General features: G+C 39.4%; 1 protein-coding gene across 1 annotated transcript in view; it reads left to right on the top strand.

Moving 5' to 3' along the window:
• The first annotated feature begins 182 nt into the window (after positions 1–182).
• Positions 183–18,003, top strand: part of syn3 (synapsin III) — a 65,582-nt gene continuing 47,761 nt past the window's right edge. The window contains exons 1-6 of the mRNA XM_067428458.1: positions 183–300; positions 3,620–4,007; positions 6,510–6,567; positions 9,972–10,063; positions 12,487–12,643; positions 15,320–15,409. Of these exons, the coding sequence (XP_067284559.1) occupies positions 3,631–4,007; positions 6,510–6,567; positions 9,972–10,063; positions 12,487–12,643; positions 15,320–15,409 (774 nt within the window). The 5' untranslated portion in view covers positions 183–300; positions 3,620–3,630. The remainder of the gene's footprint in view (positions 301–3,619; positions 4,008–6,509; positions 6,568–9,971; positions 10,064–12,486; positions 12,644–15,319; positions 15,410–18,003) is intronic.

Raw genomic sequence — 18,003 nt, 5'->3', positions numbered from 1 at the left:
AGTCCACTTTAAGAGGAATAAACAAAAATATAAGATAAAGCAAGATATAAACATATGATTTTCACTAATCGATGAAGCTTTACATCTCATCCACTAGTGCAGATCCTGAGCATCAGCGCACCCCTCCAGCTTTGCGCATGCGTGTATGTGCCCCTCATTAAATATTCATAAGGGGGGAGACGGTTCATCCAATCGGATCCGAGTGAATTAATGCGGCGAGTCCCGCACGTTCCCATCACGCACAGTGAGCGCGCGCGTTGCTGCTGGGTTCGGTGTGGCACGAGCGCGGACGTTTCAGAGGTAAATAAACCAAATTTGGCTTCATTCCTTTGATATTTTCTCTTTATGTATTGCATTTCCATAATGTGTCAGTGCTGACTACTGGTGCACAGGGGAAATCTGATAAATAGCCTTAATATTGTATTTTTCGTCTCCAGATTTTGATGGTTGGACATTTAAAGATGCTGCGTGATAATATGACACGTCTAAATTATGGATAATTATGGAAACATAATGTGTGCTGTATCTACCGGCTGTGATTGTGATAGTAGACATTGATATTGATGTTGGTGAGGGAATCCCTTCGAATATCGATTTATTCATCCTTATAACCTCACAGCCGCCGTTATTCACCTGTTTTTTTAAATCCTCATTAATTATTAATCATACAAATAATATCTGGATATTTATTATTCTTGTGTCCTGCGCGAAAACAGTGTTTATTGTGTTTATTCTCAGCACATACAGGCAGAAGCTGTTCGTTCCCACTGCGCATGCGCTCATTTCTGATTTGATTCATGTGTTTTGACTGACGTGTTAATGTACATGTCAATCAAACCCTACAGCTCATTAGCATATTTGGTGTTATTGTTTTATTGACATTCCTCATATGTTTTATTGTGTATAATTAATTTAGCATGGAATTAACCTACGGAGAATTAGAGATTATTTATCTATCCATTTTATTTTTTAATAACAGTAATTCTAAATGTGTTGTTTTTGTTTATATAGTGTTTATAGTGTAAATAATGCAAATCAAGCAATACATAAATGACAGAATAATGTTGAAACAAACATTAGTTCACTGTTAAACTGGTGATGAAGGAGACACACACACACACACACTCTCTCTCTCTCTCTCTCATACTCTCTTTCTCTCTCACTCACACACACACATAAACACACACACACTCTCTCTCTCTCTCATACTCTTTCTCTCTCACACACACACACACACACACAATGAAGCGTAGCGTGTTCCAGCTGCAGGAGCTCTGTGTGTGTCGACGGCCTGCAGTTTTAATGCTCATGTCATTACCGAGCCGCTAAAAATACAGAACTCACCGCAGGAAATTCTTCATCATCATCATCATCTCACACACGCCTCATCACACTCACAATGAGCTGCATGACGCGCACACACTCCGGTTATGAGTCAACCAGGACAGAGTGTGTGTGTGTGAGTGTGAGTGTGAGTGAGTGAGTGAGTGTGTGTGTGTGTGTGAGTGTGATGGATGATTACATGTATGGTGACACGTGTTGTGTGAGTTTAGAGTGTCATGTGTTGCTAAGCGACTAGTGTGTAGGAGTTGATTGTGTGTTATTAAAGGGAAAGTTCACCCAAAAATTAACATTACCCCATTACTCTCCCTCAAGCCATCCTAAGTGTAGAGGACATTCTTCTTTCTGACAAACACATTAAGAGTTATAGCAGTGAATGGGTGCATCCATCATAAAAGTGCATCCATCATCATAAAAGTGCATCCATCATCATAAAAGTGCATCCATCCATCATAAAAGTGCATCCATCATCATAAAAGTGCATCAGTCCATCATAAAAGTGCATCTATCCATCATAAAAGTTTTTCCTTTCTTCTTGTTTTGTGAAGAGTGAAATTATAAGGTAATAATAAAAACTGAAAATAAATGCGTAGAACAAAAAAACGAGGCGGTAAACGAAGTATCCCATATTGGTGCATTTGTAACCAGTGGGATCTTCAGTTTAAATTTTGGAGTGTTAATAAAGAAGCTAAGATGATTTCCAACTTACATCTTGTTTGTTTTTGTTGTGTTTATGTATTCAGCTCCCACATCTATTGAATCTTTTTTTAATGTTTTATAAAGGGTTATTTTGCTCTAAATCAGACACAAATTATTTTTTTTAACCTAGAATTGGTTAGAATTAGTGCAAACATCGTGTCTAGAAATGAGAATGAAATAAAGTAAATGTAAATTTATGCAAATTATGCACAAAAAAGTGTCTTGACTCTGAGAGTGTTTTCTCTATCCACACATTGTTCTCACCTTTGTTACCTCTTATCCATTTGCATCCCTGTTAACTCTTTCCCCGCCAAACACAAAATTTTCCGTCTGTTTGTGAGAAAACGCTTCCCAGCCAAAAACGTGAAGAATTTTCAGTGTTTTCACCGTTAGACGCTAGGGGGCGCTATTACGCATCTTCTGAATGAGTCCTGAATCTCCTGATCAAAACACAGGCAAAGAAGATTCAGAAACAAGTGGTCGTAACAGATGCATATGTAAAATAACGTGATCATTAACATTAAACATCATATAAATCAAAGCTGCCTAATGTTAGTGAAGGAGATGAGGAGCAGGATGAGCTACAGGACTGAAGCATTAGAGGTGTTTGATCATCTCTGAATCTGATCTGGAGTCAGTCTTTCACACACACCTGATTTTCTCAGCTTTTGGTCAAAATATTGCTTTTTTAATGAAATTTACCCATTTTCGAGTGTTGATAAAAAAGGAATGCATGATGCTAGAATTAGAACAAATATTTTTTTGGTTTAAAAGAAGGGGGTCAGCTCTTTATTTTGATATATTGCTCAGATATTCATTAAACAAAATATTCTATGGGCTATTACATGTTTGTGAAAATTATCAAAAACCCTGGCGTTGGCTGGCAACTTTTTTTTTTTTTTTTTAAACACTGGCGGGGAAAGAGTAAATGGGTTAGTTCACCCGGAAATGAAATTTATATCATAAACTCCTCCCCCTAATGTCGTTCCACACCCGTAAGACCTCCGTTCATCTTCACACACAGTTTAAGATATTTTATATTTAGTCCGAGAGCGTATGCAAGTGTATGCACACTATACTGTCCATGTCCAGAAAGGGAATAAAAACATCATCACAGTAGTCCATATGAGACATCAGTGGGTTAATTAGAGTCTCTTGAAGCATCCAAAATACATTTGGGTCCAAAAATAACAAAAACTACGACTTTATTCAGCATTGGCTTCTCTTCTGGGTTTGTGTTCAATCCTCAAATAAAGATTCAAACGGTTATGAGTCAGCGAATCGATTCATGATTCGGATCGCCAATGTCACGTGATTTCAGCAGTTTGACACGCGATCCGAATCATGAATTTGATGATGTTTTTATTCCCTTTCTGGACATGGACAGTATAGTGTGCATACACTTGCATACGCTCTCGGACTAAATATAAAATATCTTAAACTGTGTGTGAAGATGAACGGAGGTCTTACGGGTGTGGAGCGACATTAGGGGGAGGAGTTAATGACATCATTCACATTTTTGGGTGAACTAACCCTTTAATGAGCTGTGTGTGTGTGTGTGTGTGTGTGTGTGTGTCAGACACTTTCAGGATGAATTACCTACGCAGGCGTCTGTCGGACAGCAGCTTTGTAGCTAACCTGCCCAATGGCTACATGATGGACCTTCAGAGATCATCCAGCTCCACCAGTTCTCCAGCTTCTCCGGCTACTGAGCGCCGCCCACCTCCGACCCCATTGACCCCGACCCCGACCTTGACCCCAACCCCACTGACCCCAACCTTGACTCCGACCCCAAACCCGACCCCAAACCCGGCTCCCACAGGGTTCCTCAGCTCCTTCTCCAGTGTGGTAAAGACGGCTCAGCTCGCTAGCGCGGTCCAAGCTAAAGCCTCCGCGCACGCAGATGCCAAATCTTCTGTACGCAAACCCAAAGTCCTTTTGGTCATCGATGATCCGCACACAGACTGGTGAGAATGGTCACATGACCTCAGAATACTTATAACCAGGCCCACACGGAATCTGTGGACTTTTTTGTGATTTCTGCGCTGATTTTTTTCAAAAATCTGCGGAATGGTTTTAAATGTGTAAACCCTTAAAGACCAAGAACATTTTTGTTATGGCTGGCATGCCACTACTTTTCTTTGTTTTTCTCACCCATTCTAGCAGTTAGCATTATATCAATTTAAACAGGAGAACCGGAAGTTTCCATCTAGCTCATTTGATATCCCAATTTTACAGTTATTAATTAAATTAATATAATTTCAAGAAAAACGGCAGCAAAAATGTGGTAATTTTTACAGTGAAATCAAACCGAATTCAATGAAGTTTGTATTTTTTTTCCTTTAGAAAGTTAGACTTGGTTGTTTTAGACTTCCAGATGGAATTTTGTCTACATGTAACAATCCCTCAGCTAGTTATAGCCATTTATTATAATATTACGTTTCTGTTTTTGAGTGAAAACAGGTTTATTTAATTTACTGACAATGTAGATGTGTCCTAAAAAGTTCAAAGAGTAAAGAAAATAGATTGTTATATAATAACAAAACTGAAACAAACATTTTTCTTCAGATAAATATATTATAATTTGAACATGGAAAAACAAATGCAAATAATGCAACAAGTTGTGACCAAAATTAGATTTGGCTGTACAGTCGTTCTGGAGTAAACAGTGATGTTATCAGCTTATTTTAATTTATCATAGAGAGACAATGTTGGCAGATCAGTATTATAGTTTATAGAATTAAATAAGACTTAATACATTAATTTTATTTGTATATTTAGTTGAATAACTCTGATCATAATGTTAGTGTCCCCAACTGAGCGAGCCAAGCCAAAGGCGACCAAAGGAACCGAAACTCCATCAGGGCATGATGGAGAAAAATAAACCTTAGAGAAACCAGACTCAGTTCTCCTCTGGCCTATTAACACACAGCGGAGGATTATTATTCTGGACACCGCACAGGTCAGAGGTCAGATTAGAGCGGAATATTCGAGAGTTCGAGGTATCACGCATGAGATGGGTTTATTGAGTGATTATTGAAATATCCTACACAGCATCATGGGTAATGTAGTTTATTGAGGATGATGAGTCCGCCACAGGCCAGCAGGAGGAGCTAGAGAAACACTGGGTAATGAGCTGTGTGTGGAACGAGCCTCATATAGAGATGCAGTTTTGAGAAACTCATCGCTGCTGTTTGTGGATGTCTGGGCCGACAGTGAGACGGCTGAAGCGGCCTCATGAAGATCTGTGTGTGTGTGTGTCTGTCTCTGTATCTGTGTGTGTGTGTGTGTGTTTGTGTGTGTGGGCATTCCTGAGTGCAGTCAGAGAGTGTCTGGGAGACACAGCCTCGTTCCCAGCGCTGCTGCTCCGAGTGAGGACACTGTCTGTTTGTCTGTCTATCCATCTTGTTGTCCATCTGTCTGTCTTTCTGTCTATCTCTCTGTCCATTTGTCTGTCTGACTGTCTATCTGTCCATCTGTCTGTCCCTCTGTCCGTCTGTCTGCCCACCTGTCCGTCTGTCTGTCCATCTGTCTGTCTGTCTATCCATCTTGTTGTCCTTCTGTCTGTCTGACTGTCCATCTGTCTGTCTTTCCGTCTGTCCATCTGTCTGTGTGTCTGTCTGTCTGTCTGTCTATCCATCTTGTCCATCTGTCTGGCTGGCTGACTGTCTATTTGTCCATCTGTCTATCTCTCTGCCCATCTGTCTGTCTGTCTGCCTGTCTGTCTGTCTATCTCTTAGTCCGTCTGTCTGTCCATCTTGCTGTCCATCTGTCTGTCTGTCTATCTATTGTCTCTCTGCCTGTCCATCTGTTTGTCCATATGTCTGTCTGTCTGTCTCTCTTTCCATCGGTCTGCCTATCTGTGTGTCTCTCCATCTGTCTATCTGTCTGTCTGACTGTTTCTATGTCTGTCCATCCATCTGTCTGTCTGTCCGTCCGTCCATTCGTCCGTCCGTCCGTCCATCCATCCATCCATCCATCCATCCATCCATCCATCTGTCTCTATCTGCCTGTCTGTCTGTCCATCTGTCTCTATGTCTCTCTGTCTGTCCATCTATCTCAAATAAAGTAATGAAAATTAATAAAATGTAGTAAAATACATAAAAATATAGATATAAATATTTTAATAATATTAATAATAACATTATAAATAAAATCTGTTATCTATATTCTATTGTGAATAAAATATAAGTTTGAAATTTATAAATTATTGCATTCCTTTTTTATTCACAATTTGTACAGTGTCCCAACTTTTTGGGATTCGGGTTTGTAATATACATAATAAAAAGAGTATAATGCTCCAGTGTTTTCTGTCCTTCAGGGTCAAAGTCACTAAAGTTAAACAAGTCTGTGCAAATCATCATGCAAATGAAGTGTGTATGTGTTCTGCGGAAGTCAAGCGTGTGTGTGTGAATGTGCGTGTGCTGTGGTCTGAGACCTTCTATAACATCATCCATGTTGTTTTTCAGGGCCAAGTACTTTAGAGGACGGAAACTGAACGGAGATTATGAGATCCGCGTGGAGCAGGTGAGCTAAACCAATCACAGCAGCTCCAGATGGTCATGTGACATCACATACACAACCTGTGTGCGTCTCACACACAACAAACACACAACGTGTGTCTCACACACAACAAACACACAACCTGTGTGCGTCTCACACACAACAAACACAACCAGTCTGTGTCTCACACACAACTTGTGTGCGTTTCACACACAATAAACATACAACCTGTGTGCATCTCCCACAAAACAAAAACACAACTTGTGTACATTTCACACACAAAAACACAACCTGTGTGCATCTCACACACAACAAACACACAACGTGTGTCTCGCACACAACAAACACACAACCTGTGTGCGTCTCACACACAACAAACACAACCAGTCTGTGTCTCACACACAACTTGTGTGCGTTTCACACACAACAAACACACAACCTGTGTGCATCTCCCACAAAACAAAAACACAACCTATGTGCATCTCACACACAACAAACACATAACCTGTCTGTTTCACACGCAACTTGTGTGCGTTTTACACACAACACACAACCTGTGTGCATCTCACACACAACACACAACCTGTGTGCATCTCACACACAACATGTGTGCGTCTCACACACAACTTGTGTGCATTTGCCCGTCACGCCATTCCCTGGGTCCGGTTCTTGGTTGGCCGTTTGGACATCCAGTTTCGCCCTCTCCCCGACAAAACCCTGACAGGTCTTCCAAAGGGCGCACCGATCTGACCATGCCCAGGACGAGGCACCCACCCTGGGTAGGCCGGGGATGTCTGATAGCATGGAGCTTCTCACCGAGTTCAGCTTTTGGACTCTGTCCCTTTTCATGGAGGATTTTCCTCCAGGGGCTCGTCTGAGCAGAAAATTCAGCGGGTCTCTCACTCTCTCTCTCTCTCTCTCTCTCTCTCTCTCTCTCTCTCTCTCTCTCTCTCTCTCTCTCTCTCTCTCTCTCTCTCTCTCTCTCTCTCTCTCTCTCTCTCTCTCTCTCTCACATACACACACACACGCACACACAACAGACGCTCTGTTCTCCTCTGCACACGTCACGCTTCTGTTGATGGTGAGCACACACACATGCACAGACACACTCACTCACACACACACACATACACACACACACACACACACACACACACACACACACACACACAGACACAAACACAGTCTTGGGAGGTCCTGCCGATCTTCAGCTGAGCTCTATCACACATCTGGAACCAACCTGACGCTCCAGATGTTCGTCCTCGTGTCCTTACAAACATTTTTCATTTTCTTCATGACCTCAGAGCAGGTTATTATTATCCTTGGCTAAAACTGAAACCATAAAAACATTAATTTCTTGACAAAAAACTAAAATAACGCATTTATTTGGCTATTTTTGAGCTGATCACGTCTTATTTTAAGCACTGAGATTGTTTGTACAGATATGATAAGGTTATTTTGACCTGTGTGTGTGTGTGTGTGTGTGTGTGTGTGTGTGTGTGTGTGTGTGTGTGTGTGTGTGTTTGTGTGTGTGTGTGAGCTCTGGTCATGTGATCGGGTGAAAGGCACCTTGCATTCTTCACCCTAATGACACCCATTAGCTTTGGCTCCAAAAATACCTGCCAGGATTCCAGATGGGATCATAACGCCAGCGCCAACTCAGAAAGCGCCAAGGACTGTGTGTGTGTGTGTGTGTGTGTGTGTGTGAGAGAGAGAGAGAGATAGAGAGAGAGAGAGAGAGAGAGAGAGAGAGACACACACACTGTCACTTACACTCTCTCACACACACACACACACACACACACACACACACATACACACTCTTTCTCTGTCTGTCTTTTTCCCTGTCTGTCTTTCTCACTGTCTGTCTGTCTGTCTGTCTTTCTGTCCATCTCAAATAAAGTAATGAAAATTAATCAAATATAGTAAATACATAAAGCAAAACACACACACACACACTCTCACACACAAACACAGACACACACACACACTGACCGTGTTTGACTGACCGACGGAAACTCATTAGTTGATGTTTGTTTCTGTGTGATCATCATCTGTGTTTAAAGGGGGGGTGGGGGGAATGCTGTTTCATGCATACTGAGCATTTTACACTGTTAAATACTTGGATTCCCATCCTAAACATGAAAAAAGTTTCAAAAAATAAATTGGACATTTTATAGATTATTTCTGTGCCAAAAATACTCCTTCCGATTTCTCACAAGTTTCGGAAAGTTTTTTGAGTATGAGTCTGCTTGACGTCAACAGGAGTGGAATGTCCTTGTATGGGCCCTACTAGCTCTTCTCCCGAAAGGGTGAAAGTGCAACCAGAGTGAGAGAGCAAATGCACGCCCATTAACGCACTTTGCTCGGCTTTAGGGAAATCATTGGCTGCGCTGCAGTCACAGGACTTCACCAAATCAACAAGGTCACCAAAGAAGTGTGTTTTTGTTTTAAAAACCTTTTAAGGCTTCCCAAAGAACCCAGCATTAATGGGACAGTGGATGGAGTTTGTTTTTCCGGAGCAGTAATGGAGTTGTGCAAGTGTTTTTTGTTTGTTCCCTGCATTTCGGCAATGATTGTTTTTATAAACAATTCCAGTTCAACGAATTTGAGGCTTGTCTAATGCAGAGCGATGGAGTGGTCCCACTCATAAAGGCTCACGTTCGTGCGTTGGAAGTAGGCACATTAGTAAACAACATGATCACCTATAGCTAATTTATCAATGGAGCATGCAGTGTTATTTCATATTAAACCTAGGGGACTGTCACACAATTAACTTCTTCATTCAAATGTGATACTATTCCATTTTTCTATAGTAAATGCAGTAGCATGTCATGCAAAACCGTTCTACTTGCTACTGCTAACGTAAAGTCGCATACAATAGTCCATAAACCAAATGATGTCCTCGTAAACAACGAGTAAACACACACAAATGTTATAAACTCGCGCATGAGAAGATGCTAAGCAAATGCAGTTACAGTGCATACCACATCCTGTTCAATTTCAGCCTCTGGATCGTATATGTATAGTTGAATCTGATTGATAGCCATGGATTATTTAGAGTAACGTTTTCTTTTCCACGTTTAAGGATGTCCGAGCTTTTCAATAGCTGCGCGCGTTGTATTCTTTAGCTCCGCCCAAATGATACACCTCCAGCCGCTCTTTTTTTCCAGAAAGACTCGGTACAGCGTATCTTTCTTTTATAAATATAATAAAACTAAAGACTTTTCTGAGATATGAAGGATGCAATACTACTCTATAGGTACTCAAGATTGACTTGAGATTGACTGAAACTGAGTGTTTATGAGTTTTAAACTCATTAAACCCCCCCCTTTAATGAGGCTGATAACACGTCACATGAGTGTAAGCCATGTTTAATCTGAACTCTGATACGCATGTGTATGTGTGTGTGTGTGTGTGTGTTTCAGGCCGAGTTCTCCGAGCTCAATCTGGCGTCGTACGTGAACTCCGGCTGTACGGTGGACATGCAGGTGAACCGAGGAGGAACCAAAGTGGTCAGGTGAGGTGATGTCAATCAGCTGCACAGTAACAGCCAATCAGAGCCTTGGGAGGATGACATCATCCTTCAGAGAGCGCGTGATTGGTTAATGTCATTTCCACTGTAAAGTGAAAAATGTTTTTTTTAGATTATTCAAATGTTCCTCATACTAAGAAAAAAAGAGGAAAATGAACCAGAAACACACACACACACACACACACACACACACACACACACACACACACACACACACACACACACACACACACACACACTCTCTCTCTCTCTCACTCTCTCTCTCTCTCTCTCTCTCACACACACACACACAAACACAGACAAATACACGTACACACATACACACGTCTGGTTCACTATCTTTGTGGGGACTCTCCATAGACGTAATGATTTTATACTGTACAAACTGTACATTCTATGCCCCTCCACTGCCCCTACCCCTAAACCTACCCATCACACACACACACACACAAACACTGCCACTGCCCCTAAACCTACCCTTCACAGGAAACATTCTGCATTTTTACTTTCTCAAACAAACTCATCCTGTATGATTTATAAGCCTTTTGCCAACCGCTGGCTAGTCCCCACAATATAGGTGATCTCAGGTTTTACGTCCTTATGGGGACATTTGGTCCCCACAATGTAATATAAACAAGGGCACTCACACACTCACTTTGTGTGTGATTAAAGTCTCAGCACCTGGTTTCTTGTGTCCCATTGAAAAACAATAAACCGCCGGCGCTCTGGTTGTGTGATTTAAGACGCTGTATTAATAAACCTCATCTCAATAAAAACACACATGTACTTCCTCACACTCGTGCCGCTCTCGGGTTCAGATGTCCGTCATCTGCAGGGATTTATTTTTACCTGCCGCACTTCACCAGACATCTTATACTAGTTTAATAAAGGCCACTATTAATAGTGTGTGTGTGTGTGTGCCGTTGTGCTTTAAGTAAGGCTCTCAGTCAGTTTGGGGTCGGCTGCAGTTTTTGTTGTATCATCACCAAATACTAGATGAGATTGAGTGTGTGTGTGTGTGTGTGTGTGTGTGTGTGTGTGACATAGATTGTTTGTTTAATATCAGTGTTTTTTTCTGCTCTGGCAGATTATTCACTTGTTTATATTAGGTTTAATTTCAGTGTGTTTTGTCTTTCTGCACTGGAAGGTTATTCACTTCTTTTTAACTTATATTAGGTGGAAATATCAGTGCAGCAAGACAAAAAATACACACACATCGATGACTCAATCTATGCAAAACTGAGTATGATAAGCAGTGTTGCTTCTGAAGTTTGAATGTATCTTGTTTTTAAAAAATGCTGCATTTTTAATGACTGGAGAAAATCTGTTCATGTCATGAAGATCCTTATGTGTTTGTCCAGGATGATGATAAACATTCTCATCAAAGTGAATGTACATGTTTGGATTCTGAGCCTCTGACGTGGATCTTCATAATGAGTTTTTGTGCGTTTATGTGTGTGTTTCTTAGCACATGTTAGCACAGTGACAGATATGATGGTGCAGCTGCTGCGGTCATCTCAATCGGATCATGTGCTGCACATTCTTCTGCGTTCCTTGAAAACACAGGCAGTTTTAAGAGCTTCTGTCAGCCTGCTGTCATCTGCTCTTCCTATTTCTCCCTCTTCCATTAGTTAACTAGTGTTCAGACTCTTTAACCTGCAGTTAACAAGTGTTCAGACTCTAAAACCTGCAGTTAACTAGTGTTCAGATTCTTAAACCAGCAGTTAACTAGTGTTCAGATTCTTAAACTTGCAGTTGACTAGTGTTCAGACTCTTAAACCAGCAGTTAACTAGTGTTCAGATTCTTAAACCAGCAGTTAACTAGTGTTCAGACGCTTAAGCCAGCAGTTAACTAGTGTTCAGACTCTTAAACTAGCAGTTAACTAGTGTTCAGACTCTTAAACCAGCAGTTAACTAGTGTTCAGACTCTTAAACTAGCAGTTAACTAGTGTTCAGACTCTTAAACCAGCAGTTAACTAGTGTTCAGATTCTTAAACCAGCAGTTAACTAGTGTTCAGACGCTTAAGCCAGCAGTTAACTAGTGTTCAGACTCTTAAACTAGCAGTTAACTAGTGTTCAGACGCTTAAGCCAGCAGTTAACTAGTGTTCAGACTCTTAAACTAGCAGTTAACTAGTGTTCAGGTGCTTAAACCAGCAGTTAACTAGTGTTCAGACTCTTAAACCAGCAGTTAACTAGTGTTCAGATTCTTAAACCAGCAGTTAACTAGTGTTCAGACGCTTAAGCCAGCAGTTAACTAGTGTTCAAACGCTTAAACCATCAGTTAACTAGTGTTCAGATACTAGTTAACTAGTTTAGTAGACATGCTTCTGTTATCCTCATTTATACTCATGAATGTAATGGTTTTAAAGGATTCTGTGTGTCCCTGTTTTTGTTTTTTTCTCTCCAGATCATTCAAGCCAGATTTTGTGCTGGTTCGCCAGCATGCCTACAGCATGACCCCGGGGGAAGACTTCAGGAACCTCGTGATCGGCCTGCACTACGGCGGTGTTCCCAGCGTTAACTCGCTCTTCTCCATCTATAACTTCTGCAGCAAACCCTGGGTGGTGCGTCCAGTTCTTATCCGTGAATTCAGATAGGACAGTTATTGTCAGAGTTTGTTAGTGATGCACAGTAACAGTGTTTATGATGTTATTTTGGACCAACTTTATCATACCTTTACTGGAGAAGCAAAATGACTAGTAATTACAAATGATGCATTAAACACAAGGTTCCTTTCATTAACCTGTTAAGCTGATTTCTAAATTTTTAAAAAATCCTAAGAAATGTATACTCAGACTAAAACAAATACAGTTTGTGAATCCTTTGCACTAAAAGCATAATTATGGTCTCATTTGAAAGCAGACACCTGGCAGTTTACTGTAAAGTCAAAATGATAATATTTTTTATAATAAAAAAAAGCTATAATAAGCTTCAAAGTTTTGTAAAGTTATTAGAAATGTATTTGTATGAAATATCTTTATGAAAATAAAACTGAAGTGGGCCTTGGAGAAATCTAGAAATGCACTACAGCTAAAGCCACAAGTCTGACCATGTTATATTTAAGATCTGAAGATGATCAGTCTAAAACTCTGAATTTTATTAAACGTTTTACAAGATCGTTTCATGTGATTTTATTTTGAGATATCTCTAAAATATCAACTGATGTTTATTGCCATGTCTTCTCAGCTTTCATTCTCTATTTTGCCTCTATTGTTTAGAGGTGCAAACTGCCCCATTCAGTTTGTCTCCCAGGCACACATTCACACTTCTGCGGACTAGTTATTATTATTCTTTTGTCTGCATTATAATTACTAACGATTCTCTATTCAAACTGTTCTATTCAAACCTCATTTCTAAATCAAACCTCTCACTTTACCCTCACTGAGACTCTATTGAATGCATTTCGTCCAAATAAGCATTTCAGTAGTTTTACATTTAGAAAATGTTCATAAAAATAAAGTATTTACTCAGTGGCAGGTGCATCTAGGGCAAGCTAGCATGTTAGCTTAGCACACCAGCAAAACAACAATTTATACGATTAAAATCATGTTTTATTCAAAACTTGCTTCATATCACTTTATAATTTATAAGTCGAGTGTTTTATATAACAATATGTGATCTCATGTAGCTTCGGGTCAAAAAATCTGACAGAAAATATACAATGCTAAAAGCTATGTGGAATAGCATTGCATTTTAAATATCATCTATTATGAAACCACCCAACATGGCATAAAGAACACAGACCAACCATATATTGCCGCGATTGTGTGTTTATTGTCTTAAAACGTGTCTATCTGCATAAAATAGCGATATAACGATCGCTAGAAAGCAGCTTTGGTCATGTCAGATACTTCCTGAATGTCACATGGTGTGTCTGTTCTTCATGTGTTCCATAAGGGGTGAATTTTCAGTAGTACAGCTTTCCAGCGCCCTCCGGCTGCCAGAATGAATTGAAAACACAGCATATCACAGTATACTGCGCTCATAATCACACATCCGCGGATTTTGGATAAAGATTGAATAAATAATACTTCTCTGTATAGAAATTTGACTCAAACATGTGAGAATCTATCAATATTTCTCCACATCTGCACACATTTGAAGTAAAAGCCCTGAGGGAAGTTGTTTTGTCGAGTGTCTTCATGACGACCAAGGAGGAGTTTTTTATGAATGGGAGCAAATGACGCGCATATTACAATCAAAAGGTAGCGACGTCCAAGATCATATTCATAACTCCTGGCACATATTAACACATTACGGTCATTATAAGACTTTGAGAATAAAACAGAGGTAACAAAATTAAACTTTAGTCTTAGATCTTTTTAATGATGTATAGTTTGTCAAGGTAATTACTTACATCTGATAGTAATTTTGAGCTAATTTAAGCAAAGAGAGTTTCAGCACGTCCTCGTCATCGTGACGGTTATCAGGTTAACATGAAATACACCATTTATAAATCTTATTTAAAGGGTTAGTTCACCCAAAAATGAAATGTCTGTCATTAACTCCTCACCCTAATGTCGCTCCACACCCGTAAGACCTCCGTTCATCTTCACACACAGTTTAAGATATTTTATATTTAGTCCGAGAGCGTATGCAAGTGTATGCACACTATACTGTCCATGTCCAGAAAGGGAATAAAAACATCATCACAGTAGTCCATATGAGACATCAGTGGGTTAATTAGAGTCTCTTGAAGCATCCAGAATACATTTGGGTCCAAAAATAACAAAAACTACGACTTTATTCAGCATTGGCTTCTCTTCCGTGTTTGTGTTCAATCCTCAAATAAAGATTCAAACGGTTATGAATCAGCGTGAAAATATCTGAAAATATCTTAAACTGTGTCTGTGTGGAACGACATTAGGGAGAGTCATTAATGACATTTCATTTTTGGGTGAACTAACCCTTTAAATGTTAATTTCAACATTTAACTTACACATAATTTAAATTAAAAGTTGTATCCGTTCATACTATTTCAAAGCTAAAATGACCTAACAATGAACAGTTGTAATTTTATTAACTAACATTAACAAAGAATGATGAACATTGTATCCAATATATTGAGTGTTAATTGTAGTGCATAAAGCATTAACTAATAAGAACTTATAGTAAAATCTACCCAAAATACTTTATAGGCTTTACGTTTTGGAAGGAAGATTAGTGTTCTTTATTATAATGAATCGCTCAGGAACCTGAAAGCGCTTGTGTTGATGTGTTTTTGTGTCTTCATTTGGCAGTTCTCTCACATGATCAAGCTCTACCAGACTCTGGGTCCAGAGAAGTTCCCGCTTAATGAGCAAACCTTCTTCCCCAACCACACACAGATGGTAAGGCAATGCTTTAACTACTTTAACTAGTCCTCCGAGAATAATAATGACGAGAGAGTCACAGAGCAATTTTCACAATCTTTATTATAAAAATATAAAACAGAGAAATTAAAAATCGAAACATTCTCGAAAAAGCTGCTAATTGAAAAATGGTCACATTTCTCTCACACACAAAGACACACACACACACACACACGCACACACACACACACACACACTTTACACAAGCTTTTAGCTTCTTCAATGAGAGTAAAACAGATCTGATCGGAGCAGAATGTTTCTGTTACATAGACAAAATATTGCTATAAAAATGAGTTAAAGGCTGAGACTGAATGTTCTTACTCTAAGCCAGCAGTTAACTAGTGTTCAGACACTAAATCCTGGAGTTAACTAGTGTTCAGATGCTTAAACCAAAAGTTAACTAGTGTTAAGATGCTTAAACCAGCAGTTAACTAGTGTTCAGACACTAAATCCTGGACTTAACTAGTGTTCAGATGCTTAAACCAAAAGTTAACTAGTGTTAAGATGCTTAAACCAACAGTTAACTAGTGTTCAAACACTTAAACCAGCAGTTTACTAGTTTTCAGACGCTTAAATCAGCAGTTAACTAGTGTTCAAACACTTAAACCAGGAGTTAACTAGTGTTCAAACACTTAAACCAGCAGTTAACTAGTGTTCAGACTCTTAAACCAGCAGTTAACTAGTGTTCAGACTCTTAAACCAGCAGTTAACTAGTGTTCAGACGCTTAAGCCATTAGTTAACTAGTGTTCAGACACTTAAACTAGCAGTTAACTAGTGTTCAGACGCTTAAACCAGCAGTTAACTAGTGTTCAGACACTTAAACTAGCAGTTAACTAGTGTTCAGACGCTTAAACCAGCAGTTAACTAGTGTTCAGACGCTTAAACCAGCAGTTAACTAGTGTTCAGACTCTTAAACCAGCAGTTAACTAGTGTTCAGACGTTTAAACCAGCAGTTAACTAGTGTTCAGACTCTTAAACCAGCAGTTAACTAGTGTTCAGACGTTTAAACCAGCAGTTAACTAGTGTTCATACTCTTAAACCAGCAGTTAACTAGTGTTCAGACGCTTAAACCAGCAGTTAACTAGTGTTGAGACGCTTAAACTAGCTGTTAACTAGTGTTCAGACTCTTAAACCAGCAGTTAACTAGTGTTCAGACGCTTAAACCAGCAGTTAACTAGTGTTCAGACTCTTAAACCAGCAGTTAACTAGTGTTCAGACGTTTAAACCTGCAGTTAACTAGTGTTCAGACTCTTAAACCAGCAGTTAACTAGTGTTCAGACGCTTAAACCAGCAGTTAACTAGTGTTCAGACTCTTAAACCAGCAGTTAACTAGTGTTCAGACTCTTAAACCAGCAGTTAACTAGTGTTCAGACGCTTAAACCAGCAGTTAACTAGTGTTCAGACGCTTAAACCAGCAGTTAACTAGTGTTCAGACGCTTAAACCAGCAGTTAACTAGTGTTCAGACTCTTAAACCAGCAGTTAACTAGTGTTCAGACTCTTAAACCAGCGGTTAACTAGGGTTCAGATGCTTTTCTGTCTGATCTCAGCCTCCAACAGAGGAATGGAGCAGAAAATCTGCTGAAATAAACATGAGTTTAGTGGTAAAAAATATTATTCTAGCTGTTCTGATCTGATTTACTTCAATATTGATGCATGATTATTGTGTTTGATTCATATTCGGTACCCTCAGAATCAGGATGAATGTTTACTTTTCCATTTATAAAAAGGATTGATGAAGCATTAGATTTCTCTCATCAGCGCGGTCTAGATGTAGAAAAGACATTGATATGAAGATGATTTATCTACTGATTATAATCTTTGTTTTAAAGTAATAAAAAAATACTAGTCACAATTTCATAGCTTATATCATAAACAGCAAGAAGGAAATATTCGAACGCACGGATCGATCAGGCTTTGCTCTGCGCTTGTGCATCATATCTAACGTTTCAGCACAATCCAGAGTGAGCATCATAAATATATACTGAACAATATAAATCTGGCACATGACTTTATCTGCGTACATATACAATTTATATCATGTTTAAAAGCAATACATCACTATAAAAGAGCGGTATTATTGCATTCATAAATTACTTCATATCTCAGTGGGTCGTGTTAATGATGATCAGTTCATTTCGTTTGGGGTTACCCAGCTAACAGGGAACGTTCTCTCAACGTTATGAACAGTAACAATAATAGAACGTTTGTTTAATAATGCTTTCAAAACAAAAACATTATTTATACATCATTCACATAGCAATTTAATTAGAGGTTTTTTAAGTGTTTCTACTTACACGTTCAGAGAACATTGAAAAGTAACGTTCCCATAATGTTCATAACATAAAGGGTTAGTTCACCCAAAAATGTATATTCTCTCATCAATTACTTACCCTAATGTCATTGGCCAGTCGTCAGACCTCCGCTCATCTTCACACACAGATGAAGATATTAGTGTTGAAATCCGATGGCTCAGAAAGGCCTTCATTGACACCAATGTCATTTCCTCTCTCAAGACCCATAAAGGCACTAAAGACGTCGTTACAAAGCCCATCTCACTACAGCGGCTCTACA

This window comes from Pseudorasbora parva, chromosome 20 (genome assembly GCF_024679245.1).
Source record: "Pseudorasbora parva isolate DD20220531a chromosome 20, ASM2467924v1, whole genome shotgun sequence".
NCBI lineage: Eukaryota > Metazoa > Chordata > Actinopteri > Cypriniformes > Gobionidae > Pseudorasbora > Pseudorasbora parva.
This window is presented reverse-complemented; position numbering and strand designations above follow the sequence as displayed.